Source organism: Onychostoma macrolepis, chromosome 17 (genome assembly GCF_012432095.1).
Source record: "Onychostoma macrolepis isolate SWU-2019 chromosome 17, ASM1243209v1, whole genome shotgun sequence".
Classification (NCBI taxonomy): domain Eukaryota; kingdom Metazoa; phylum Chordata; class Actinopteri; order Cypriniformes; family Cyprinidae; genus Onychostoma; species Onychostoma macrolepis.
The window spans coordinates 23,208,651-23,236,574 of record NC_081171.1 but is presented as its reverse complement, the minus strand read 5'-3'; the positions used below and the strand labels follow the sequence as shown (position 1 = coordinate 23,236,574).

The 27,924-nt window shown below is 34.6% G+C and overlaps 3 protein-coding genes across 4 annotated transcripts; all 3 read left to right on the top strand.

The window, feature by feature from the left end:
• The first annotated feature begins 3,331 nt into the window (after nucleotides 1-3,331).
• Nucleotides 3,332-5,203, top strand: nenf (neudesin neurotrophic factor). The gene is made up of 4 exons (XM_058749585.1): nucleotides 3,332-3,815; nucleotides 3,923-3,983; nucleotides 4,417-4,520; nucleotides 4,650-5,203. The coding sequence occupies exons 1-4, from the start codon at nucleotides 3,681-3,683 to the stop codon at nucleotides 4,824-4,826; spliced, it is 477 nt and encodes a 158-aa protein (XP_058605568.1). The 5' UTR covers nucleotides 3,332-3,680; the 3' UTR covers nucleotides 4,827-5,203.
• A 1,677-nt stretch (nucleotides 5,204-6,880) lies between these two features.
• On the top strand, nucleotides 6,881-11,611 carry tagapa (T cell activation RhoGTPase activating protein a). Its single transcript, XM_058749335.1, has 10 exons — nucleotides 6,881-7,199; nucleotides 7,696-7,769; nucleotides 7,911-7,964; nucleotides 8,286-8,355; nucleotides 8,508-8,647; nucleotides 8,755-8,916; nucleotides 9,031-9,140; nucleotides 9,232-9,400; nucleotides 9,645-9,753; nucleotides 10,206-11,611. Exons 2-10 carry the CDS (start codon nucleotides 7,743-7,745, stop codon nucleotides 11,249-11,251), a joined length of 1,887 nt encoding a protein of 628 aa, XP_058605318.1. The 5' UTR covers nucleotides 6,881-7,199; nucleotides 7,696-7,742; the 3' UTR covers nucleotides 11,252-11,611.
• A 1,406-nt stretch (nucleotides 11,612-13,017) lies between these two features.
• ezra (ezrin a) lies at nucleotides 13,018-27,030 on the top strand. 2 transcript variants are annotated; one of them, XM_058750265.1, is made up of 13 exons: nucleotides 13,018-13,252; nucleotides 16,983-17,066; nucleotides 18,374-18,469; nucleotides 19,653-19,927; nucleotides 21,195-21,278; nucleotides 21,363-21,509; nucleotides 21,823-21,919; nucleotides 22,801-22,964; nucleotides 23,277-23,407; nucleotides 24,360-24,520; nucleotides 24,647-24,739; nucleotides 24,868-25,131; nucleotides 26,249-27,030. In XM_058750265.1, the coding sequence occupies exons 1-13, from the start codon at nucleotides 13,241-13,243 to the stop codon at nucleotides 26,411-26,413; spliced, it is 1,773 nt and encodes a 590-aa protein (XP_058606248.1). In that variant the 5' UTR covers nucleotides 13,018-13,240; the 3' UTR covers nucleotides 26,414-27,030. The 2 variants fall into 2 exon arrangements, with proteins under 2 accessions (XP_058606248.1, XP_058606249.1); XM_058750266.1 differs by lacking the exons at nucleotides 13,018-13,252; nucleotides 18,374-18,469; nucleotides 19,653-19,927 and having other exon boundaries at nucleotides 17,008-17,066.
• Nucleotides 27,031-27,924: the final 894 nt, after the last annotated feature.

Genomic DNA, 27,924 nt, shown 5'->3' with positions numbered 1-27,924 from the left:
CTAATAAAAAGCTTTTGTAGCTTGATAAAATTCATGCCTAGTTGACAAAATAGATGAAAAAAAATGTATGTCCTGTTCTTATTTGTGGGGAAACGCTTATGATGCTTAACACCAAATCTCAAGTTTCTTTAAAATCCAGTTTTAATAAATAGAAGAAGAATTGTTTCAGTAATGAACAAATCGATGTTTAAGAGAATCGTTTGAATAATTGATTCAGTGATTTATCTTAAGTCCACCATGTCCATCTACTGTCTAACATGCAGAAGAGTTACTCAACGGATCTGAATTAATCTTTTTGATGAACAGTTCATATATATTGGGCCATTCTACAGAATTGGTGCAAACTGCTGTCCCACAACCAAAAAATACATTTAAAAAGCATTTATGTATTCAAATCTTATGTTTATTAAGATTCTTCTATTATCTATTGAAACCCACAATGATATTTAAAAATATTAGTAAGCTAAATAATTATATAAAATCATAATTTATTGGGTACTCTCTGTGTCTGTCGAACCCTAACCCCTAAATTTCAACTTATGAAAATGATATTGAAATATTTTTTGGTATTTTTTTCCATTGTTGTTTTTAAAAGTATGTTTTTATTCTTTTAAAAAGTGAAGTTCAAAAAATAAATATTTATTTTATATTTTCTTTGTAAATTATGAAACTTTATGTAAAAAAAAAAAAAAAAAAGTGTCCCACATTTTTCATGTCACCACCAAAACAGTGTACACTGTAAAAAATAGAACGGGCTATTTACTTAAAAAAAATTATGGTAACAATATTACACTTAATATTTTTGAGTAGTTTTTAAGGCTTGGTTTTTTTAATGGAATCTACCTGAATAAATCATGTAAAATCTCTTAAATTAATTAATCTATGACACAATGAATTTAATATAATTTGTGAAATGTGCTCATTTATTTTAAGTTGATTCTCAAAAGTCTGTGATTTTGAGTGAGGCCTGTTTGTATTTGACTTTGAGTTATTTTGTACATTTAAAAGACTGTATACAGCCAAACAGCTCAAGTAGGAAAATACTTGAGAAATACTGGAAAGTACTGCACTAGCACGAGCAAAGCTACTGCTCATTGCTCAAGGCTTAATGCCTTATAGGAGTAGTATCCATAACCATAAGCTCTACTCTTCTGCACAGTGGTAACGACTGCACTGCACAATGGACACTTCAATATAACAGAAACTCTTTCAAATGTCAAACATAACTGAACATTAAACAGTAATAGATGTTTCCCTTCACTCAAAAACACATAAAATAGCATTTAATTTCAAAATGTACTCTCCATATCCAGCCATATGCAAAGCATGCTGGGAACTAACAATCACCTCTAAAATAAAACCGCAAAATTTAGCTAATTCTCTTAAAATAAATTCTTTCCTTATTTTTTTGTTTTGTTGTTGTTGTTTAATCAGTTCCTCAATTCAAGCCTCAAAACTGCTTAAGTTTCGTTTAAAAAAATGAGGAAAACACATCTCTTGGTTTTATTAGTAAAAAGTCCCGAAATATACTCACTATTTTTATATATACCTTAATTTTTTTAATGAAAATTACAAGACCCATGATTCATTTTTTACAGTGTATGTTTTAGTCTATTGGCCGAGACTGATTTTAAAGGGGTGGTTTATTGCAATTTCACTTTTTTAATGTTAGTTAGTGTGTAATGTTGCTGTTTGAGCATAAACAACATCTGCAAAGGTGCAGCGCTGAAAGTTCAATGCAAACAGAGATATTGTCTTTTAAAATTCTGGAAGTTTAATGCCTACAAAAATGGCTGGTAAGGGACTACAACGAACTACTTCCCGGGTCTGATACGTCAGGGACCCAGATAAACCCCGCCCTCTGGAACATGTCAGGAAGGGGCGAGGCCATGCTGTGCTGCTTTAGAGAAGAGGAAGAGAAAACTAGGGGTGCATGTAAAATCTATTCATATATGAATCGCGATTCTGTCTTCTGATGATTCTAATGGATTCACAAGTTTCAAAATCAATGTTATAAAACAGCCTTTCTTAATACTGTTCCTCGTGTCCCCCTGCTCTGCATCTCTCTCTCTCTCTCATTCAGATCGTCAGATCAGCTCCAACAAACTGTACCAATTATACATTTTCACATAGCAATAAGAAGCGTTATACATGGACACGTGTGCGGTTGCCGTACTGTATTAAAGCTTTAATCAGAATAAAACAGTATATTAAAAGCTAACATAAGCAGTAGCATAATAACAGCATATATAAACGTATGAGACAACAAACAAACAAACAAACATACCATTAAGAGCCGTGCTTGCACAGGTTCTGCGCGATCCTCTTCACTAATATCCTCTGAGTCTCAATCGGGCTCAAATTGATAAGCAATATAGACGTTTCTATATTGTTATAAATCATTGTTTACAATACAACCGGAGCACATGCCGCTGAGCTGAGGGGCGGGACATTTAGACGCACGCTCGGCGGTTTAGTGAATCACAACACACTGAGCCAGCTAACCAATCAGAGCCCATCATGTATTTCTGAGGGAGGGGCTTCATAAAAACAGTCGTAAACGAGGCGTTTGTCAGAGAAGGGACAGAGTGGTGTGGAATAAAGGTAAATTATATGAAAAATAATGCGTTTTTAAAAAAATGAAGCATGAACACATGTTAGGCTGCACCCCATAAACACAATAAAGCCTAGAAAAAAACCAGTAAACCACCCCTTTAACTAAACCCATAAATTTATGATCAGGAAATATTCCTGTGTCCCCCTCTCTCATAGCTACAGTGTGAGTAGATAGGTCTCATCATTTTGAGGTAAATGTGTTCAAAAGTCTGAAAAATCTGTGTGTAACTTTAAGGAACGTCTCTACCGAACACCTTTTTTCTTGAGATTTAGTTTTTAAATGTCCTGTTCAGAACTGTGCTATCTAACCATGTGCTGATTAGCATCTTTGAGCTAGATTCAAAATTATCTAAAATTGTCACTACTGAAACAGTTTTTATTTGTAATTGCTTGAGTATTTGTACAAAGGAATAGATAAACATGGCAAATATAGGCTACAATAATATCCTGACAGTAGAATATGTCAGAAATATATGTAAATATTAAGATCTGCATTAAAACATAAGACTTTGTGGTTTAAAATGTTTTTTTTTTTTTGTCTCTGATGTATATGGGCTTTCAAAAAACAATAAATAATTTAAAAAAGATTTAATATTCTTCTAAATGTAGAGATTCATTAAACTTTGTGGATAATACCTATGAAACTGGAGTTTTGAAACTGGGAATTCACTCTTTTAACGGTCGCGGAACGTGCTCAAGGAGGAGTTTCAGGAGTCGCCGTCACTTCCGGTCCATCTCACGGGAATGGAGAAACAGAAACTTGCGGCTGGAAGTTTAGAAAATTCCCGAAGCAGAAGTGTGTTTCATGTAAAGTGTAAATCTAACAAGTCCGCTATATCTCGGACCCTAAATAACGATACATTAAAACGTTAAATCATTATGTCCTAAAGCACCAATTACAGATTCTGTTCCGTAACAAATGGAACGTTTCCACCCCTGACTGTGAAACTGATCTGAGATCAGCATCTGAAAGACTGAATGGAAACACACTCCCATGACAGCAAGGAAACTGACGCCGTAGACTCGGTTCTTACAACACATAAACCTCAACACGACCGTCCACAATGTTTTATGCCCATAGTGTTGTATTATACGCCTTACTAAGTATTTGTTCCTCAAATGAGAGTAAAATAAAAAACGCACAGAAACCGGTGCGTCTGTTCACAGAGGAGGAGTTGCAAAGATACGATGGGACCGAGGTATGTGCTGTGTCACAAAAACAAGTTTCATACGATATTTCTGACGACGTTTTAAATGCAAAATGCATTTACTAAAGATCTTTAAACGTCCCCGTCCCCCTTTACAGGACGGACAACCAATTTACATGGCCATTAAAGGTGTAGTGTTTGATGTCACAACTGGAAAAGGTTAGATATTTTATACAACACAACGTTCTCCAATCTTTTGTGTGCTGGTGGATGTTATTCACTTGTTTGAGGAACTACATCTGTCAGTTTGAGAGATCAGTGTGCTTTGTTCCCCATTTTGCTCCTATAAGCACTTAGCAGTGTATTGGAAACCATGTGTCCATTTGCATTTAATGGATGAACTTACCAACTTTGGAAAAAACTGGGCTTTCCAGGGCTGAAAAAGTTATGCTATTTAGTATAGTTCCAGGAGTTATGGTAATTTCTATAGCCTCTAGTGAAATTGTGCGGTTATGTTGAGTTCGAATCTGTTTCATTGGCTAGAAATTGTAATTTGTGATGACAGTCTATATAGATTTATCTAATCAAGAATGTCATGATAGTTCCTAGTTCAAAGTATGTGGAAACCCTCTTGTATTTCTTTTATTTCCAGAGTTTTACGGAAAGGGAGCGCCTTATAATGCCCTTGTGGGCAAAGACTCAACCAGAGCTGTGGCCAAAATGTCCCTTGAGCCAGCAGATCTCACATATGACACTGTAAGTTGGGGATTTAACAAATTCACAACTGTGCCACAGAAAACAAACATTCGTTTCAGTTTCTTATTGGATTCCACCGGACTTTTTAGCACTAACTTACACATTGTCTCTTTCGTTGCTATTGGTTAGACGGGCCTCACTGAGAGTCAACTACAGTCTCTTGAGCAGATATTCAAAGGCACATACAAAGCAAAGTACCCCATCGTGGGATACACCAGCAGACGTGTTCTCAATGAGGACGGCAGCCCCAATATAGACTTCAAACCTGAAGACCAACCGAATTTCACCATTAAGGATGAATTTTAATGATTCTTATAATAAAGCTATCCAGAAGTCCAATCAAAGTCTGAATCATAGTTGTTTGTGACCTTTGACTGTACTATAAGTGGGCATGTGTAAATTTGAGGTTGTCTGGTGGTCTTTTAGCCTACAATCATAGAAAACGTATGATGCATACTGTCCCACGTGGGTTTTTCCCTGGTGGGCTGCTTTGAATGTCATTCAAATTAGGCCACCTACAGGTGTGATTAAAAAAAAAAAAAAAAATAGGTTAGGTTGTTTGGCATTTTTACATGTATTAAATGATGATAAATATTGATTTTAAATGTATAAGCTGTGTGAGAAGTATCTGTAATTGTAAACACACATTAAATCTCTTGGTTTCTTTCACTGTACACAAGGGGAAAGTTTGGTGATTCACACTTCATTTAGAAATTGAAATTGCCTGTGGTGAGAGGTTTCATATTACAAATTAAGCGTTAAAATATCATTCCACAACAACATTTTCACTCAAACGCCGTCTCAGTCATAATTATAGTGTTTGTATTTAATCTTTAAAAAATGCCCTGGATGACCAGAAATGTTTCGCACTACTCTGAGAGAGATGTTTGTTACTTTGACTTGTTGTTCTATCATATTAGTGTCATCTAAGAAATCTAAATGGAATGTGTTTATAGATTTCCGAGGGAAACATAAACAGGTGTCATCTGGTCTAAATAAAGGTTAATGTGGGTCAGGCAAATAGAACATGGCTGTTTAACATGTAGACTGGGGCTAGGTCTCCCAAAGGCTATAACTCAGTAACAATAAAGATCTAAGATAAATTCCAGTTGCACAAAAATATCTATACTACCATTTTAAAAAAAAAAATTCCCTGCATTTATTTGATCAAAAATACAGTGAAACAGTAATATTGCTAAATATTTGTTTTTTTATTCTAATATATTTTTATTTATTCCATTTTATTCCATTAATGCCAAAGCTGAATTTTTAGCTTTCATTACTCCAGTCTTCATGGTCACATGGTCCTTCAGAAATAATTCTATGCTGATTTAGTGCTCATTTCTTATTAATGTTAAAAACAGTTGCGCTGCTTAATATTTTTGTGGAAACAAAATATTTGCAAATATTAAATTTTTGCTTAATTTTTAAATAAGTTTTTATATTTATTTAGGATTATTGTCTGTATAAACAAAACAGCATACAAAAGATTTAGAAATGTTTTGTAACATAAATGGCTACTTTGATTAATCTAATGCATCCCTGATAAATATAAGTACTTATTTCTTAAAAAGAAATCAAATACTGACCCCAAACTTAAAATAGTTCAAAACTGCCAAATGTATATTATATTATATTGACTTTTAGGTGTGTATCTATAGGAAAAAACTTTCCAAATCAAACCAAATGAGAATTATTCACTGGAATAAAAAGTGTGACAAGAAGCCCAGTAAAGAGAGAAGAAATGTCGTGTTTTAAACTCCTCTACATGTTTGACTTTTCCAAAACATCAAAGAGCTCCTGATGAGAAGCCAGTGACCTAATTTCCATGGAGACTGTAAGCAGTAGGTGGGTATGCTGAAAACCATTTGGTCAAATGCAGTTCTTTTATTTTCATGATGAATTTACCTATTAGGCATCTCATGTAAAAACATGGGGGCTGGCCGGTTTCATGAACGATAGTGAGTCAGTTGGCAAACACTGTCAGATTCGGAGTCTCAAAATGATAGTTTTTGTTACTCTAAAAATTCCCGGGGTATCATTAGCATTTACAGCAAAATAGTGAATCATTATTGAAGTGCGTTTACTGTAAACACTGGCCAAGCTTAATTCTATTACCAGAAAACCTTCAGAAACTGAAGAAAGAACTCAAGAAAGAATTTAAATGAATTCATGCATTTTATATAACAAGTGAAATGTAAATGTTAATGATTGTTGTCTAAAGATAATAATCTTAGTTGTTTATGACTTTACCTCAATATTGTATGTTAATACAGAAAGATGTAATATGATATGCATGTTTTTGAGTCTGCTTGCCATGTAATTTGATATTAACTTTCTCTTATTGCCATATTCTCTATTATCCGCATGCTACCTGTTACGTTCATGCTCACACGAGTGACGTATATGTCACACTTTCCACCCTCTGCCACAACAACTTGCTTTTTGTAGCTAAAAAGGTGTTGATGGTGGGAGCCCGTGATGCTGCTTCCTGTCTCCATTGCACATCAGAATTTCCCCTCTGCCCGCCCACTTTCATTTTGTGCAGAGCTGTGGGCTGTTTCACTTCAGTCTGTCTGAGTCTCTTGGTAGAGTCTGTTCTGCTCCTGAGTCAATGTAGACTGTTGCTTTCTCCAGCCACCCACACCGTTAGACCCCCGGACTGAATGTTTTAGAGTGGTGAGTTATACATTTATTTACATATAATTTATATTATAGTGGTGTGTTATTGCTTATTTTTTTCTTTGTTTTAAAGCTGTTAGCTAATTAATTTATACATAATACCTACATTGTTTTTTACTGTAATTAATATTACAACTTAATATTTTGCTAATAATTTATGTATTAGAAGGCAAAATATTTTATTTTTTTTTATTTTATTTTATTTTATTTTATTTTATTTTATTTTATTTTATTTTATTTTATTTTATTTTATTTTATTTTATTTTATTTTATTTTATTTTATTTTATTTTATTTTATTTTATTTTATTTTATTTTATTTTATTTTATTTTATTTTATTTTATTTTATTTTATTTTATTTTATTTTATTATTATTTTTTTAATGCATTATTTGTGCCATGAATTTCCAGGTGTTGATTTGCAAAGTTTGATTCTATGATACATTCTGTATTAAGTTGCTGTAGTGCCATAATAACAAATGAAACCATTTTCAGGTAATCTAGAGGACTGCATCTGTTGGTCATCACATCACAGCAAACCTATGAAGGTTCTGAGTGGTCACGGCGAGGTAAGTTATCACCTTCACCTGTTTCACACAGCTATTGTCCCTTAATGTCATCATGGAAACTGATTAGTACGTATTTGAATTGACTTACTTCCCTAGATCTCATTGACAGGATAAAAACATCTTTTGTTCTTTCTGTTTCAGTCTAAATTGTTGACCCAAAGCAGCATGGACATAATCAGCATGCCAGCCACAGCTGTAAGTATATTGATCCCAAGATCTTACGCACACAGCGCTCCTTATCACCATCTGATTGATAGATTAGTGCAATTAAGGATTCTTTTAAGTCTGAGTGTTGAGAACAAAGCCTACAATGGGATACTACAAAGTCTTGTCCTGTTTAATGTCAATAAATTTCACCTACACATGGTTTAGTCAGGATGTTTACAAAGCTTGCTCTGTTAAGCTCTTGTTGCCCCAGCCCAGAATCCCCCAGTTACTATGTTTAGTTCTGTTTTTTAATAGATATAACAGTGTAGTCCATTGCTTCATCTCATTGCTTGCTTTCATTTTTATTAGGTTCCAGTGAATACAGGAATCTCCCTTAGTCAGCAGACTAAAGCCAATCTGACCAGCATCTCCCACACTGGTAAGCTAAAAGTCTCACTTCTCTTCTTTTAAATGTCATTGCTCTTTAATATGTTGTTTTGGACTTTTTGATGTCGAAAAGAAAAAACAACCAAGATGCAGTTTACTGTAATATATAGTGATTTTTATTGTTTCTTTATTGATATTTAACAGGAAACATCAACCAAAGGCGCTGGAAGAGCATCTTGCGACGTGTACAGAAAAAGAACATGGAATATCCCAAAAACACACTGTTTGGGCGACCCTTGTCTGATATTTGCCAAAAAGATGGGTGTCCTCCCAAAGCAATTATGGTAAGAATAGTCATTTTGTGATACAATAGAACTTCAATGCGAAATCCTAAACAAATTTGGTGTTATTTGTGGTTTTAGTAATTCAAACGTCTTCATTTCGTTTGCAGGATATCCTTACCTTGCTTCTGAGAAAGGGTCTGTACACTGAGGGGGTGTTCAGGAGGGCCGGGAACGCCAGGGCTCACAGAGAGATCAAGGCGCAGCTCAACGATGGGATAGAAGTGGATCTGAAAGAGCAGTCGGTCTTTTTGCTTGCTGATCTTGTCAAGGTAAGGGACAAGCTTGTGCAGTATGATTTGGTTTGACTCATTAACAGTTATTAGGTCTAAAATATGCATATTTGATCACTAATGTCTGTAATTTATGTGTATTTCGATTTGCAGGATTTTCTTAGACAACTACCTGGCGGTTTGCTAATGGAGGAGAAGTGCAAATCCTGGATGACTGCTATGGAAAAGGAAGGTGAAGATCAGAAGCGTGTTGAAATTACAATGTAAGTTATCTAATGAGGCATTTGGGTTGAATGGAAAGTGTTCAGTGTAATAAACTGTAATTGTGACCAAGATTCCTTTGTTTTTCTTCAGGGTGATCAACACACTTCCTGAGCCAAATATTCAGCTCTTGAAGCACTTGATGGTTCTGCTCTACCACATAAGTGAGAATGCAGTGACAAACAAGATGGTTTCCATCAATCTGGCTAAATGCGTTTCCCCCAACTTGCTCCAAACTGACAACTTGGAAAAAATGGAAGAGGTGAGTGTAAAGTGAATTTTGAAAGTCTTGACCTTAAAGACTCCTCACATGATGTGGCCAAGAGCCAGAACACAGCCGAATGAGTAAAACTGAAACTCAACAGAGGAAGAAAAAAAATCGAACTAGTTTCATATGCAGATTTATTTTGACCTATTTTTATGGGATTTCGTAATCCATGTGATCTTTCTTGTTGTTGAAGTGCCCTTTGTTTATTTTTTGTGTCTCTCTGGGAATGTATTTGCAGGTGACGAAACTGACTGAGTTTCTCATTGACAACTGCCCTCAAATATTTGGTGAGGATGCGCTTGCGCTCTTTGGAGACTCTGATGAAGATGAACTCAGTGATAACCAAGGTAAATTTTTTAAAATGTAGTCTTTTAGGATGCCTATGCACTGGAGTTTAGACCACCAATTCATTTCAATGTGGATGAAGTATCAACTTTGTCTCAGATGTGCCTTAAGATTCCTTAGAAGAAAGAAAACACACACATGAGATAATTATTGTTGACATACAGTAAAAGTATAGAGTATAGAACTCTGATGCAGACATCCATTGACCAATGAGTATTTGAGAGAGGCGGGTCCAGTTGTACCTTCAGGAATCCAATTGGCTGTCCAGTTCCCACTGAGCAGGCTATTTCTACACCCTCAAAACATCTTACTAATTCCTATCTGTCCAGGTTTCTCCAATGCATAAGCATTCTTTACACACGATAGCACAGATTTAGCAAAGCAAATGCAAACAAAATACTTGATATTAACGATTTGATAATTAATGAGTATCTGTCCTTGGTTTCTCCTTCAGACTCTTTTTCTTCGAATCATCTTGATTCTGCATACGACAGTAATGACCCTGATGCAGATGGCTACAAGGGAAGTAGTTCTGACATGGACTCTATCAAATCCGGCGCTGAAGAGAAATCCCAGGAACATTCCAGCACAGAGGAGCTTTGGACAAAACAGTTGACTCGCAGACGTTCAGAACCAGTAATCAACTTAAGACAGGGAGTTCAGCAGCACCTTTCCCTCTCCAGGAGCCAGACAGAAATGGACTTTCATGACAAACTCTTAACAAAGCAGATCTCTGATGACTGTATTGTGGTTAGAGCAGGCAACAGCTTGGGGAACAGCTATGGGGCCAGGACAACCTCTAAAGACTGCGCGTTTTGTTCTTCAAGTTCACTTGAGAGTTGTTTCTCCAGCGCTTCAGAGAGCTCTATCCACAACAGTCCACCTATTGTGCCTTTATGCACTCAGAGAAAGGCTCTTCAACGCAAACATTCCTTTCCCACCCGCCAGTCGGCACCTGCACCGAATCGCACTGAGACCCCCAAAAGACGCTCGCAGTCCATGAAGGGCGCACACATCAGAAGCAGGACTGTCTTCGGGCGAAGCGGCTCCACCAAACGGGCCATCGAGAGAGCCCTACGCCACAGCCAGACCCTTCCCGAGGTACAGAATCCTCCTCTGGAGCCGAGACGCTTGTCTAGTGAGGAGGTTTTCCAGCAGGTGGACAGCAGGATACCAAGCAACCCTCCAAGTTATCAGCAAGCTGTTCAGGGCAATTCCCATGTTGCTCTCTCGAGCTGTAAATCGTTGACTGTTCAGGATGCCAGATGTCTGTCAAAGCAGTCGTGTAGCCACTCGAGATCTTCAAGTGAAGAGACATTGGATTTGTCTTCTGGGAATGAACATTTTGATACCCACGACACAGACAGTACAGAGACATGTTGTGATAGTATGAGTGGATCCTCCTCAGAGTTGAGACAGAGGACCACATCTGAATCTGGGTATGAAGCATCAATACAAGTTTGGTGCAATCAGGAAGATCTCAGAGAGACATATGTCTGATTTATTGTTCATTTTTATTATTGTTGCTACTTTTTGGTGGAGGCAAAATGTCTTTGCATATGTCCTCATAATGAGGCGTTAACATTTCAGGGCTTTAAGTACAATTCAGACATAGAGTTGTGCTGAATATGTTGAATTTTATTCTTCATTTTAGTCCAGTTTGTTTGTGTTTGTTTTTATGCCCATAGGATTCTCTAGCACCCCAAAACCAAAAATGTAACTGAAAGGCACTTTGAGGAAATTTCACTACACAGATTTTACGTTTTTGTGCAATGTTTGCAGAACTAATGTACATGCTTAAAAACAATGCAAATCATATGTATGTCTTCTTTTGAAATAAAGACATGAAATAAAGCTAAAGTCACGTTGCTCTATACATCTTATGCATTCTGAGTCACTATGAAAAAGTATTTAACACTCATTTTGTTATTATTATTTAAGAACATTCAACTTTGATAAAAAATCAAATCAGCATGGCATACAGTGACCACAAAAAGTATTTAAAAAAATATATGAATGTCATTGCATTAGATCAGGGGTTTGCAACATTTTCATGTTAGGAGTAGGACCCACCTTGAGAGCCACCAAAAACTATTTTAAGAAATATGAGAAGAAACAATATTTTAGGTAACAGTGTTCAGATTTTCCTTAAATTGGATTTATGTTTCCATTGTATTGCCAAAAGGCTTATAAAAAATGTTATAAAAATAGGAATAAACATATAAGACATGACTGTACAGTATAGACTATACAGATAAATCATAGGCTAAATAGTTTTGCGTTCTTAGTGGCTCAGTCAAGTTAAGTAACCTTTATTTTTCAATATTGTATCGTAATCTGTATGGTTTAAAGCTTTGTACAATACAGATTTTCTTTTCTTTTTTCTTTTTTTAGTATTCAGAGTCGATGCAAACTTGAGACAGCAAGTAAGAGCAGTCTAATAATAACTATACTGAAGTAATAATGATGCATTTGAAACTTGCAGTTCAGTGAGTGAGTCATATATTGATTCAGTAGGCTTTCGAACCGGATCATAAGAGTTATTTTGTTCGTGCATCGGGTGAGAAAAAAAATAAAAATAAAATAAACAAATAAAAAATTAAATTAAATTAAATATAATGTTGATAGAAATTTGATAGGAAATAAAGGAATTTTTTATTTATTTATTTATTACATCATTGCAATTACTTTTAATAATCTAGTGTCGTCTAATTTCTATTTTAGGCTATTTTTTAGAAGACATATTAATCTTTTTTGAAGAGTAGGCTATTTCAATACATAGCCTATAGATTTAGCATTTAAATCCATAAAAAAACAAAATAAAAAAAACATTTCAAATAAAGTTTTGCTTGAAAGGTGTTCTTATGCTATAGGATTTATTTTAAATAAATGCTTTTAAATAATTTACAATTTTAAATAAATGCCTTTCTCGTGAACGTTTCTATTTTTTTATTTATTTTTTGACATTTAAACAATTGTAATCCTCTTAAGTGTTCAAATACTTTCTGGGGGTGAATGTTTGTGTTTATTAGCCTATACCTGTAGCCTACTAAAGTATAGAATGGCCAGAACTGCCCAGATATCCACCTTGCAGTAGATTATCAACCTCCACCGCGCCCATGTTTTCTCCGCCCAGTGTATATGGACTGTAATGTAGTAATGTGACAGTGAGCTGTTAAAGAGCTTCTATCATTGTTAACGTCGCGACAAGAATCCTCCGGCTCAAGTCAATAACGCGCTGTAGTTCTGTCGCGTCGCCATCTGGACGCGAGCCCGATCAAAGGTCGATGTTACAGCGCAGGTGCAGTGTAAGCAGAGAGCTGCTGGCACTCTTTAACTCCAGTGGTATAACTAACTTATCGTGCTAGGTATCGCTGGGGCGAGGCTTTGACACCATCTATCGAAAATGACTCAGAAATGAGTCTCTAGCGTTCACCGTTCAGATCGGTCGCGAGCTCTTCCTCTGCTGGTCCAAACACAAGACTGACAATGCCTAAGCCTGTAAGTACTTCCTTTTTTTTTTTTTTTTTTTTGCTTTTTTGTTTTGTAGTAAACAAAGATTTATAACATAAAGAACAAAATGGGATAACAGTGTCATAAATGGGAACAATTATGTAAATGATCAGTGTTGCAGAGTGTTACAAGTGATCTTTCTTGTGTAGGCTACAATATCGCATATTAATCCATTTGCTTATATCTTCTAGAATAATTTGTTTATTGTTGATAAATTTGTAGAATCATGTCTTGTTTTGTGGTTTTGTATGTGACTTGACAACAGGCCTCTGTCATAAAGACTCTCATTACAAAAGAAGTTTCATAGCTTAACATTAGTTTCTCATATTTTATTCACTGTTTTTGTAACATGTTCTGATTGACCTTAAAATACACAGTGTTTAAAGAAAGGAGAATCTTCAGCAGTTAAATCAAGATGAAGCAATTTATTACTATATTGCCTTATTTTTTATTTTTTTACAATGTTGAGTAGTAAAGATTGTTTAGCCTTTATTATTAATGGTTATGATTAGTGGTTATACTTGGAATTTATATCATTTTTATATTTCAAGGTGTAGTGATTAATTCAAATTTTAGCAGGATACTAACTATTAATTTGATGGTTAACATACTTGAGTCTTTACATATTAACTAGACTTAGACAATGAGGATGAATTCATGCTGTGCTCATGTGCGCAGAACACCGCAAAAGTAAAATATTAGCTAGATACAGATTGTTCTGCTGTGAACATTCATTTTGACTTTAGTATTTGAATACCAGGATGTGATGTCACTCTAATTATTGCCCTTAACATTCAAGAGAGATTACTGGTAAACCAGTTTATTCATGTTTAAATGTATATTTTCTTCATGAAAAATCTATGTAAACTATTAATAATACACTGTAAAAAAAAAAAAAAAAGGAAAATGTAATTTTAGTAATATTCTGCCATGACATTATCCAGTTATTTGACATTGACACAATAAAAATAAAAAATAAATAAAAATAAAAAAAAAAAAAAAGAAAGAAGAAAAACAACAACAACAACAAAACATCTGTAAAATAAATAAATAAATTACTTTATATTAATATAGTACATTGTGGCCTATTTTACAGATTTGTTTTTAGTGTATAAATATTTTATAATATTGCAACCATTGTTGTATTTTATTATTAATTAGCAACCTTATCAATAAGTGTCTGAGAGAAATATGGAAATATAGCATTCATGAGTTTGTCCCCATGGTTGAATAGTACGTTATAATTGAATAAAGTATGAATTATTTTGTTAAAATCAAATAAAAATCTCCCATTATGTCATACATAGTCTATTATCAAACAATGCAAGTGTTATAGTCCATTTAAAATTGTCCTCCAAAATCTATTTATTGAAATCTCTTGATTTCTTTCAGTTCTGTATGATCACACACATACTTTAAACCCCGGTTGTATTGTAATTATTGTAAATGCAGCTTTCATGAACTCATAAATTGAGGGATGGGATATTTGTACTTCTACTTTTTGAAATGAATGTGACACTGCAAAATCTAAAACTAGAAGAAAAAAAAAACTAGAGAAAAAAATATGATTTAAAGTGGGTTAAAGCTTAAAAGAAATTGTGATTTTAACATTTTATTTAATTTTTTATTATACAAACATATACATTTTAACCAGAAAGTTCATGTCCATTTCCATTTGTGAATTACCCAAATACATGTATTAAACCTGATATAGACCTAAAGCTTCTTTAAGCCTGTGAAGAAGTACTTGAGCACAAACACTTATCTGTGATTTGAGGAGAGTGGGTTAGCACCGGTTTGTGAGCCTGTACCCATCAGGCAAATGAAACATGCAGGTTTAGCCGTCACGCTGTGTTATGACGTGCTTCGGGTCTTTCTTCCTGTTAGATAAATTTGCAGCTCCGGTGGTTACTCATGGAGATGGTGACTGCTGGATTAAACAGTAGCACTCACGCAGTCAGTTCCATTGTTAGGACAAATCCAACCGAGAGGACAAGCTTTGAAGATTATAGATTATATCTGCCATGCTGGGATTAATGTTTATTTTCTCTGGATAAGGACAAGCTGAAAATGCCAATAATAAGCAGCTGGTTTGCCTCTTACTGACAAGACCCAAAAGATTTTGAAAGTATATGTGTTAATCAATGTATGCATGTAGTATAGTTATTATATATAAAGGTCCCATAGTGGCAGCAGTGATTTAAACTCTTTGACGGAGTTGCAAGCCTATTGTGCCTTATCTAAGGGCTTGCTGATAAAGGTTCATTTGCATTATGTCACTGTTAGTCAGGATACTCAGAAGATTGGAGACCTTGTACTTTCAATTTTATTGTAATTTGTATTAACATCTATATACTTGATTACTAACTAAGTGGAAAAATTCCTCAGTTTATTGGTTTTCAGTATAAATTGCAGGGTGAATCGTATTACTTAATAAAAACGTATCTACATTTTTGCAGTGAAAGCACATGTAGCTGTAAAACTGAATGTGTCGCTATTTTAAATTAGATAAAATAAAAAAAATGTAAAATCATCAAAATCAATAAAAATCCTCAAAACATTGGGGTCAGTAAGATGTTTTTTTTTTTTTTTAAAGGATGAATAAGTTACTTTTATTCATCAAGAATGCATTAAATTGATCAACTGTGCACCATTAATGGTTGCTCACAGATATTTATAGAATTTTAAGTAGTGAAAATTGTTGCAACAGTGTGTTGTCAGCAGCAGGTGCCAAAAGTTCTAGGTGACCAATACTGTTCTAACCATGCAGATCATTTACTTGCTGATGTGGCTAAATACTAACACCAGGGTGTAACAGTTATTGCAGTGTGAGTATTATAGCAGTTGTCACTTTTCTCATGATTAGAGCCTCTAAATGTGCTAATCCTGGATATATGAAGGTCATTTATTTAAGTTTTATGAATAACAGGAAGAAAGTGAGCTGAACTGAAATGTTGATGTGTCTTGCTTACTGACTATAACTTTTGCTAACGTTTGTTGCACAAGTTTGAAGGGTTTATCTTTATAGCTCTAGAGTAAGTTCACATGAGGGTTGTGCAACTTTGACAATGCTTGTACGGCTCTGTCAAGGTTCACTGGGTTGTTATGAAAGCTTGTATAAAGTGTGCTGGACTGAAGCGTGAACTAGAACAAGAGGGTTTTTTTTTTTACCATAGAATTCATGGAATCTCCTCTAGACACAGATTTTTAGTGTTTTAACACTGTTTGCTTGTTATTTCTTTAAGTACAAGTATGTTTGCAAAAGTATGTTTTGTTTGTTTCTTTGTACAAAATCTAAAACTAAACCTCGTAGATTATAAAAAATGTTAAATTATCAACAATTAATAATGTCACACCCATGAATGTCCGTTGAATCTTTTGAAATCATCTCTGTTGCTGTTAGTCATGTGGAGGATGTTACATAATGCAGATCTGTTATAAGACTTTATTGCTAAGTGGCTTTGTAGAATAACATTTAGGTAACATAACATTCGATGATTGTAGTTAACATGCCTCTGATAGCTGATGTTAATATTAAAAATCTGATATGACAATGGTGTAATGTAATTAAAGTGTTTAGCGTGTGAAATGTTTCAAACATTTTTGGCCAACAAATCTTTTGTTCTGCTGTAATGGTACAGTATATGTTATATTTCTGTACAAATACCAACACATTTTTGCTTTAATTGACTCCAATACTCACTTATGTTCTCTGCAGATCAATGTCCGTGTCACCACAATGGATGCCGAGCTGGAATTTGCAATCCAGTCGGTTACAACGGGCAAACAGCTCTTTGAGCAGGTGAGCAACGGTCATATGCTCCTGAAATCCTCCTGATTGTTTATTAAAGCTAAGCCAGTGAGACGGCATGTGAAGGATCACCTGTCGTATGTGTTTTTTTAACCCTATACAGCTTACTGCATCATATTTGATATGCAAATAAGCCCTTTATATACTTTTATATACTTACAGTGTACTTAAAATGTACTTAAAGCACTGGATAGTACAAGGAAACAAAATGGGTTAAGGTTAGGTTTAAGGGTAGGTTCAAGTTTAGTACCTAGTTATTACCCAGTTATTGAGATTGTTATAACAAGTACAAAGGACTGTAAAATAAAGTGCTACTGATGAGATATTAGGAGATATAAAGTGACAACTGATATTTATATGCTGTGCTGTTATAAAAAACTCATTGATATACAATTACACGTTATTTAATCTTACTTTTTAGTTATATAAATATCAGCAGCTGCACCAAATTGCATACTTTTGCTCAGTATGTATCAAATATGATACTCGACTAAAGGTTTAATACGCTGTTCTGTTTTTAAAAAACTTTTCGGACTATGATTGCATATGTCAGTCTAGGGTTAAACTAACGGCTAAATTCCCTCCACTTTGTATACATATAAGGGATCATATTTGTAGTTTAACGTTGCATGCTGGGAAAATAACTCACCAAGATTCTCACCAAACTATGAAAACCTCCTAACAAGCAGATATGCACTTGCATAAACATACTATTTTTACTACTGTGCACTGCTATGCAATCTAAATGCACTACTTTTGTTCTATCACAATGACTCATCAACTTGTAGCAACTTGTATCTCTTTGAAAAAACTCTTTTTTTGTAACGAAACTTTATAACTAATTGCAAAAGCATTTTACTTACCTTAGTCACACCCGAATCCATGCTCATAGTCACTGGGTGTAAATAATTTTTCAGATACTGTTGAGATTAGTAATGCTAAACTACCTTGTTATATGGTGATTGGTGAGGCTCATGTTATGACAGGACATACAAGGTGGAGGACACCGTCTCTGCCTATTTGCACACACCTAACTGATAAGAGGTCTGGATGGGTGGTATTTTCCCTCCCTGTTGATATATGAACTATAGCATGATTAGTGTAGAGTTCCTTTTCTAATCTACTAAGACTAGAGACTCCCATTGTTTGAGCTACAACATAACGGCATGCTTGTCAAGTGCTGAGGTGATTAGGTATATGTTTTAAATGTACGCCATAATCGATATCACAGTTTACAAACATTACATTTAACATACATGTAACTGATTGATTTTTATCCTCTGTGTTGATGCATTCAGGTGGTGAAGACGGTGGGTTTGCGTGAGGTCTGGTATTTTGGCCTGCAATACACAGACACCAAAGGCTTTCTGACATGGCTGAAACTGGACAAAAAGGTATTCTTAATTGTGTACGATATATATATATATATATATATAATTTTATTTTTTAAAAATTTTCCTGCACTATGTCGTAAGACAAGAAATAATGCTTAATATTAACAATGCTTGGATTAATGTTAATAATACATTAATAATATGTTAATAACACGTTAATAATGCGTTAACATTAATGATATGCACAGGCAATTCTAAAGCACTCAAATAAAGGCTTAATTTCATTATTCTAACGATTTTCTAATATCATACGTGACACACATACAAGCTTTTTATTAGTAGCACTTCTAAGTCAACTAAGTGTCGCTATTATTATTGCCTATTTAACCCTAAGTATTAAACTTTGGTGCATAACTTGCTTGCTCCATTTGACATGAATGATACCATAAATTGTGTAGCTTAATGAAGAGGGAATTGATATCACTTGCATTTGAGACTAAAGAATAGACAAAAGAATACCATAGACTTACTGGTACCCAAACCGTATCTACAGACTAAAATATCATAAATGTGGAAGTGGGTTTTTTTGACCTGAGTCAGTATTTAACCACCCTAGCAACCACCCAAAATACCCTAGAAACAGCACGGGAACATTCAAAGAACACGTTATTTATGGGTGGAGATGTAGGTGTTAGTGTTATTTTACTACTCTTACATTTATTACTCTTTTTCTGACATGTGATTGCATTTGTTGAATGCTTGGAAAAAATTACACATTTGAAAAGATTAAGATTGTTGCTTGGAATGCAGTTGGAGCACTAAAATGTAGGTTTTAAAACAATACTTCAAATGGCTTGCCATTAATTACAATTCACTCTTCACTCATATTTCATTGTATGTACAATCGCCTAATGTACAGACCGTATCATCATATAGTAATACATATCATGTTTTGTCACTAAAATATCCGCATTGTATTATAGTATGTAAAGAAACATATTAGTGAACATTGCCATATAGTCATTCATTTTGTATATTAATACTCCGTATTACAAAATGTTCATGTTATAAATAGATGGGAGGACAAATTGTATTTGAACGCTTTGGTGAGCAAACACATAGTTTCTTGGGGGACCTAAACATTACGACAACAGAATTTTTACCTAGCAGCTCAAATTATTTTCATTGACAGTTTTGAATTCACAAAAGTGCCCAACATTCATTCTTCATTATGAATTCATAGGTGTCTTCTCAAGAGGTGAAGCAAGAGAACCCTCTGCAGTTTAAGTTTCGGGCCAGGTACTTCCCTGAAGACGTGGCTGAGGAGCTGATTCAGGACATCACAAAGAAGCTTTTCTTCCTGCAAGTGAAGGAAGGCATCTTGAGCGATGAGATCTACTGCCCTCCAGAGACAGCCGTTCTGCTGGCTTCCTATTCTGTTCAGGCCAAGTTTGGAGACCACTCACCGGAAACCCACAAACCTGGATACCTAACGACCGAGCGGCTTCTGGCTCAGAGGTGAGTGGGGAAACTGCTCAAAACACATTCATTCGGTGCCTTCTAATGATTCAGCGATTTTGTAATGACTCACATAAGAGGTGCTTATTCGTGTTCCTGGAGGTCTACTTTCCTGTGGAGTTCAGTTCCAGCCCTGCTCCAACACGCCTGTTTGTAAATATCAAGTGTTCCTGAAGATCTGGGTCAGGTGTATTTGATTGGGTTTGGTGTTGAACTTTGCAGGAAAGTCTCCTGATGATCTAGGAATATAATTGAGCACCCCTGACTTAAATAGGTTACTTAGTTAAAAAAAAAAAAAAATTGAAATGAATAGTGTGCAAAGTAAATGCACAGATTAGAATCAAGTTGGCTAAACATATTTCCATTAAAAATGCCAGCAGAATGCAGTTTTGAATCATAAACACAAAATGATCAGAATTGAACATACTTTTACAAGGTTTAATGGTAACTTGTTACAATAAAATACTTTATTCAGAATCTTTTTGAAAGCACTTTACTATTGTTGCTACATAATAATGTAAAAATAAAAAATAATCATATAAATATACACTTACCTATGCTTATTGTTGGTGCTACTTCTAAAAAACATAACCACAGTCATTTACAATGATATTATGTAAAATTACACCACATGTGAAAATTAAAATAAAATGAACAACACTTAAAATACATAAAATTGCAGGTTTAACAAACATATTTATTTATTTATAAAAAGTAAATGTATCCAAAAAATAAATGCATACATTTTTTATATTTTAAATATATTTTTTAGAATATAATAATCCTGTCAAATCTACAAAGAATTTGCAACTGCATTTGCATGTTTTGACCACTTTCAATTACTGATAAAGAAAACTGAGACTCTGAGGACCCTAAATAGACAGAAATTATTGTGAGAAGGCAAAAATAGAAACAAATGTGTTGTTGTAAGCTAATGATGAAAACATTTGTGCAGTTTTTATTATGTGACATTTTCAAATGTGATTCATATTTAGATAGAATATATCATATATTTATGTAATATGGTCACAGCATTTTAGTCATATGATTCTACCACAACCCACGTGGAAACTAAGCATGGTTTTATTTTAGTAAAAGTAGCAACGATGGTTTTTGGTGGATTGGTTTTGCTACAAATACCATGGTTAAACTATGGTTAGTGTAACAACACCTTGGTTAATTTATGGTTACCACGGTTTATTTGTAGTAAAACCATGGTTCATTTTCAAAATGGAAGGTGTGTTGATTTGATATTCTGTGTTTTCAGAGTGCTTGACCAGCACAAACTCTCTAAAGAGCAATGGGAGGAGAGGATCCAGATTTGGCACGAGGAGCACAGAGGCATTCTCAAGTGAGTCTGACTTATATGCTCCCATTCAGCTCATCTTCATGTCGTTGCTGAAGCTTATCATTTTTTTGAATTTTGTGTCTCCAGGGAAGATGCCGTGCAGGAGTATCTAAAGATCTCACAGGATTTGGAAATGTATGGCGTCAACTATTTCGACATCAAGAACAAGAAAGGAACAGACCTGTGGTTAGGCGTAGATGCTTTGGGACTTAACATCTATGGAAAAGATGACAGGTAAGCACTTTTTGAGAGTGAGGCCTGGTTGTTTAGAAACAGTGTCAGGCTAGTTGGGGATATTGGGGTCAGCTGTCATGACTGTGTGGTTAATGACCTGCGGAGTAACTCTCCAAACCCACAACAAGCCAAACAAGTCAACACGAACACATAGTGCTTACTATTGAGAGGTCATTGCACCTAAGGACTAATGGACCACAAAGTCTGTGATTTTTGTAATGTTTGTTGACAAAGACTTAAAAGACATTACAATAAAAATGTTACAAAACTGTCAGTTGCATGAAATCAATATTGGCTGTTCTTCATTACTCAGGTTGACACCAAAAATTGGATTTCCTTGGAGTGAAATAAGAAACATCTCATTCAGTGACAAGAAATTCATAATCAAACCCATTGACAAAAAAGCTCCCGTAAGTCTTGGCATGAATGATTTTATGTATTTTTCACACCTGAAATTATTGTATGTGGGCCAATGGCAAATAACAGCACTGAAGATGAAGGAAAAATCTTGTTTGTATTCATGCTGGTTTTGCATGGTTTAAAAAATCGTTTATACATTTTCATAAATAGTTCAATTTAAATGATTAAATGATAAGTGTCATGTGGTGTAACCATCAACAGTAAAATAATGTATTTTCCTAACACCTTGAATACATGTAAGTGAACATATCTTAAGCATTATTTTCCAAAACGTTTTAAAAGAATTTTAAAATTGTAAAGATAGATAGATAGATGATAGATAGAATTTAAAAACATTCTTCAAATGAGAAGTGTATTAAAGTGTATAATGTTTTTTTGGTAACACCTCAGTATAGGGACTAATTCTCACTATTAACTAGAATTGGACCTTAAAGAGGTCATCGGATGCAAAATTCACTTTTACATGTTGTTTGAACATAAATGCGTGTTGGCAGTGTTTCTACACATCCAACCTATAATGATAAAAGTCCACTCAGTTTTTTTTTAATATCTATAAATAATATCCCCTTTCTCAAATCAAGCCGATCTCAGATGATTGGTGCGACTGATTGATTGCTGTGTGCGGAGCTGTTTTTGGCAAGGTAAAAAGGGTGTTGTTTTGCATTGAGAAATTTTAACCGAAGTATGTTATAGACATTTCATTAAGACCCTAAAGAATCATATCAACTTGTGGAAAATGGCCATCCGATTAACCCATTAAAATAAAGTGTGGCCTCTTTTTTTCAATCAAGAAGGCTGGTTGGAATATATTTAAAATATTTTATGCAAAAGACATTATGAAATATGACTCTGTTCTCTCTTGTTCTTACAGGACTTTGTGTTCTATGCATCTCGTCTGCGCATTAACAAGCGCATCCTGCAGCTGTGTATGGGAAACCATGAACTTTACATGCAGCGCAGGAAACCTGATACTATTGAGGTGCAGCAGATGAAGGCTCAAGCCAGGGAGGAGAAACACCAGAGACAGATGGAGAGGTGAGGAGGACACAATATTCATTGCCCAGAGTGAGTCATTATATAGCAATGACCAGCTGCCCTGATGAGCGCAGCAAGACACCAGGAAAGTCAGGGCACTAATTTTATAACTTTTATTGGCCAATAAACATACATGCATACATACATAAATACATAAATTAAATAATTTTTTTTGTTTGTTTGTTTATTTACTTTTTTTTTTTTTTACTTAATTATTTCCTTTGTGAATTTTTCTCTAAGATTTTTTTTTTTTTTTTTTTCATTATGGGTACATTATTAAATGTGTTTGCTACCTTCCTGTTTTCTTCCCAGAGCCCAGCTAGAGAATGAGAAAAAGAAAAGGGAGGCAACAGAGAAAGAAAAGGACAAGGTGGAGAGAGAGAAGCAGGAGATGATGATGAAGCTTCTCCAGTTTGAAGAGCAGACCAAAAAGGTTGAAAGAGGTAAGAAAATGTAACTACATATCTGATCTCTTTAGTAAAGTAATACATATTTTCTTTAATGTTCTTGTTTGAAATTAACATTGAAATCCCAATGAAAACTGGAATGATCTTGTATCACCCTGAAGGTGTATATATATATATATATATATATATATATATATATATATATATATATAAAATTTATTTTAAATATTTAAAAATCAAATATAATTATTATTTGTAATAATACTTGCATTGCATTATTACATTGCACATTTTATTGTGTGTGTATATATATATATATATATATATATATATATATATGTGACCCTGGAGCACAAAACCAGTCTTAAGTCGCTGGGGTATATTTGTAGCAATGGCCAAAAATACACTGTATGGGTCAAAATTATAAATTTTTCTTTTATGCCAAAAATCATTAGTATATTAAGTAAAGATCACGTTCCATGAAGATATTTTGTAAATTTACTACTGTAAATATATCAAAACGTTGTTTTTGATTAGTAATATGTATGGCTAAGAATTCATTTGGACAACTTTAAAGGCGATTTTCTCAATATTTAGATTTTTTTGCACCCTCGGATTACAGATTTTCAAATAGTTGTATATCGGCCAAATATAGTCCGATCCTAACAAACCATACATCAATGGAAATCTTATTTATTCAACTTTCAGATGATGTATAAATCCACTTAAGACTGGTTTTGTGGTCCAAGGTCACATATATATATAAATATTTAAATATTTAATATTTAAAAAAACATAAACATAATTATTTGTAATAATGATAATTATCATTATTATTAATAATATTATTATATTGCATATTTTATACAACACATTTCATTGCAGATTGCTGTGATTGACCACCATATCAGTGCATGCTTGCAATTAAACCATGTTGTATAATTGAGTGACTGCTGCCCCCTTATGGTTGATTTTGTGTATTGTTGAGATCTGAGAGAGCAGTTTGAGAGGGCACGGATACTGGAGGAAGAGAGGCGGCGGGTGGAGGAGGAGGCGGCACGTCTGGAGGCTGAGAGACAGGCGGCGCTGATGGCTAAAGAAGAGCTGGCCAGGCAAGCTGAGGACCAGATGAAAACTCAGGAGCAGCTGGTGAGCGGGAGACACCTTCACACACACAAACAGTTACAATCTACATATTTTGTGATGGATTGTGTAATGGGGAACAACTAACTTTTATTTATAGTGAACTGAAGCTTGATGTCTTTTTATATATAGGCAGCAGACCTGGCAGAATACACTGCAAAGATTGCCTTGCTGGAGGAAGCCAGGAGAGTCAAGGAAGAAGAAGCCAATGAATGGCAGAACAGGGTGCGTTTTGAACAGTATACACTACTAGATTAATGTAGATTTGTTAATGTATCTATTGTTGAAATCATAAAAGTGGAAAAATATAGATACATTTTTCACCTGATAATGGACCTCTTCAATTCTCTCAGGCTAAAGAGGTACAGGACGATCTGGAAAAGACCCGTGAGGAGTTGCAGCATGTTATGTCATCTCCTGTGGTTGCTACCCCCATGGCTGCGCCCATGGCCCGGGCCATGATGGAGGAACCCATGGAGAACGATCAGGATGATCACGAGGAGAACAACAGCACCTACAGTGCTGAGCTGCAGGTGGAGGGCATCGAGGACCACCGCAACGAGGAGGAGCGCATCACAGAGGCAGAGAAGAACGAGCGCGTGCAGAAACAGCTCATGGTAACATCTCGTTTCCTCAAGCATAAATACAGATTATTAGCAAAGATTGTCATGCATCCCAATCATTCATCAAATTCTGATTCTGAAAAACACCTAAAACACATCCAGATTCATTCACTGATTCACTCACTTCTGGAAGTTCTGCAGTTTTTGAGAATTATCATTTATTTTAGAATTCATTCAAGAGATTTGTTCAACACAGAGATGTTTGCAATTAAATCTTATTTTCAGTTACATACATAACACTTGTATTGGGGATTTTGATTCATCTCTGCGATTCACTGAATCTTTTCAACACCTAAAAACAGATCCAGATTCGTTCACTGATTTGTTCGGTAACTATTTCTAAAGGTTATGTTATATTTTATGTTTTGAGGAGTTTGAGTCATATCATTCATTCAAGAGATTCATTTAAAAACTGAATTGTTCACATTCATATACACACTTTACACTTACTTGCAGTGGGTTTTGATTCATCTCAGTGATTCATTGAATCTTTTAAAAACAGATTAATTCACTGATTCAGTCAGTAACCATTCAAGAGAGGTTATTATATCATTCATCCAGGAGATTTGATTTTTGTGTGTGTGTTTTGAAAACCTTAAAACTGATTAGTTCAGCTTAGTTATGTTTCTATAGGCTACATTGGTACATACGTAGGTGGTGACCAGTAATTTTTTTTTTTTTGAGCATTATGAGTCATTTTAGCATTTGTTTTGGAGATTCATTCAAAAACATAGATTCGTTCATTATTAGTCTTTCAGGACTCATTATTATCCTTTCGTTCTCAGTGACTCATATCAATGACTATAAAGAAATAAATAAAATTAAATCAGATTAGAGCTGAGTGTTTTTTTCAACTATTTACAATTTGTTTACAATTTCAAGCCTTATTAACCTACATTACATTAGTCTTCATTAAAAGACATGCTTTATCGATACGTTCATTTGATTCATTAATGAACAACACATCTAGTTCAGTGGACTGACCTCAAATCAACACTTTCAGATCAGGAGCTATTTGTTCAGCTACACCACATACATCTCTCAGTTTTTAATTTCAGTTGTCCCAATTGAGATGTACATTGTGACTAACTGTATCTTAAATTGCTTTTAGGCCCTGAGCTCTGAGCTGGCCGAGGCGCGAGATGACTCTAAGAAGACTAAGAACGACATTCTGCACAATGAAAATGTACAAGCCGGGAGGGACAAGTACAAGACGCTGCGTCAGATCCGCATGGGCAACACCAAGCAGAGAATAGATGAGTTCGAAGCCTTATAATGGCTGATAAATTCTCCAATAAACCTCGAGTACCAGCAGCACTTGCTGTTCAAAGGTGAATTTATCTAATTGCAACAAATGGCCTCATTTGTCCTTGTCATTGAAAAGACTGGATTATTTACACAGTCTGTACACACTACACAAGTAGTGTAGGGTTTTTTTCTCTGACAAATATGGAAAACACAGTTATTTAAGGCACTAAAATGTTATGTGTATGTTGCTCAAGTTTGCCTTGAGAACACTCTTGAGATCTTATTTATGTTAATTGTGCCAAAGGCTTTGGCTTGAGAAATCATGTCATCTTATATGGGAACCTTTTTATTAGTGCTAACTTAAGATCTTTTGCATTCGAAATGTGGTGCAGCTTCATGTTGTGTCCTGAAACACATCACTTGCTCACAAAATGGAGGTGAAAAGGACAAATCCAAAAACAATGAAAATATATTATGATAGAGAATTATAGATAATTATCTAAAACATGAATGTGATCAAATAGTGGCCATAACAAACAAGTCAATGGTTTTTAAGAGATTTTGATTAAAGAACTGCTGCATAGTAAATTAGATTTGTATATTTTCTATGTAATATATTAAAATAAATATATTGATTTGAATGAATTCTGCTGTCCGGTTACTGTGGAACGTAAAATGTATGTTTTGGTAAAGGTTGTTTTTCAAATAAAAGGAAAAAAATGCAATCTAGGAAGACAGGAGCACAGTGTTTTGAGCAGAAAGGTTTGCGTTGTCTGTTTACCCAGATGTCCTCCACTTATGCTGTGACCATTAACAGAACTACAGTTTCATTCGCAGTGATGTGCAGAGAAGCTGTTAAAGGCAAATTGTTATGCAAAGGGTGCGCCTGCAAAAGCTCACAAGGACCACTGAAATTTACTCAAGGACTAGAACGTTAATTATGTTGCTAGACAACAATTTATGAAGCCTGGAAACCATTTGTTGAAATATGCAAAGGGTCAGTTAACAGTGCACAGGGTCAGGATTACTGTGTTCCAATGGAAAACGTTTCAGCCTTCATTAGCTACAGTGGGTTAGTTCCCTGGAAGCCTCCCATAAAAATCTTCCATAGACATTACCTAGATACAGTTACAGGATGTGCAGAATGTTGTGAATTATATTAATATATTATTCAATTATTTTTTTCAATTTAGGAATCTGTGCATGTGCAGTATATTGGCATTAATTGGCATTAATCTTGGATTCAAGCTTTTTGTCAGCTTGTTTCCTTTGAATTAGCATAGATTTTGTATTTCTTTTTGGAACTGATTGGTTGTATTTGTAGATCATGTTTACCAAAAAAAAAAAAAAAAAAGAGGTGCGTAAGTTCAGAACAGTAAGGTCAAATCAAAATAAAAAAACCTGTGTTAATTCAAAGAAAACAAGTTGATAACAATATTTGGTAATAATATAACCTAACAAAATATTTATAAGCAATTTTTTGTATGCCAGTCATTTTTGAGTGTAACTGGGTTGGGGAAATCATCCACAAAAAGTACA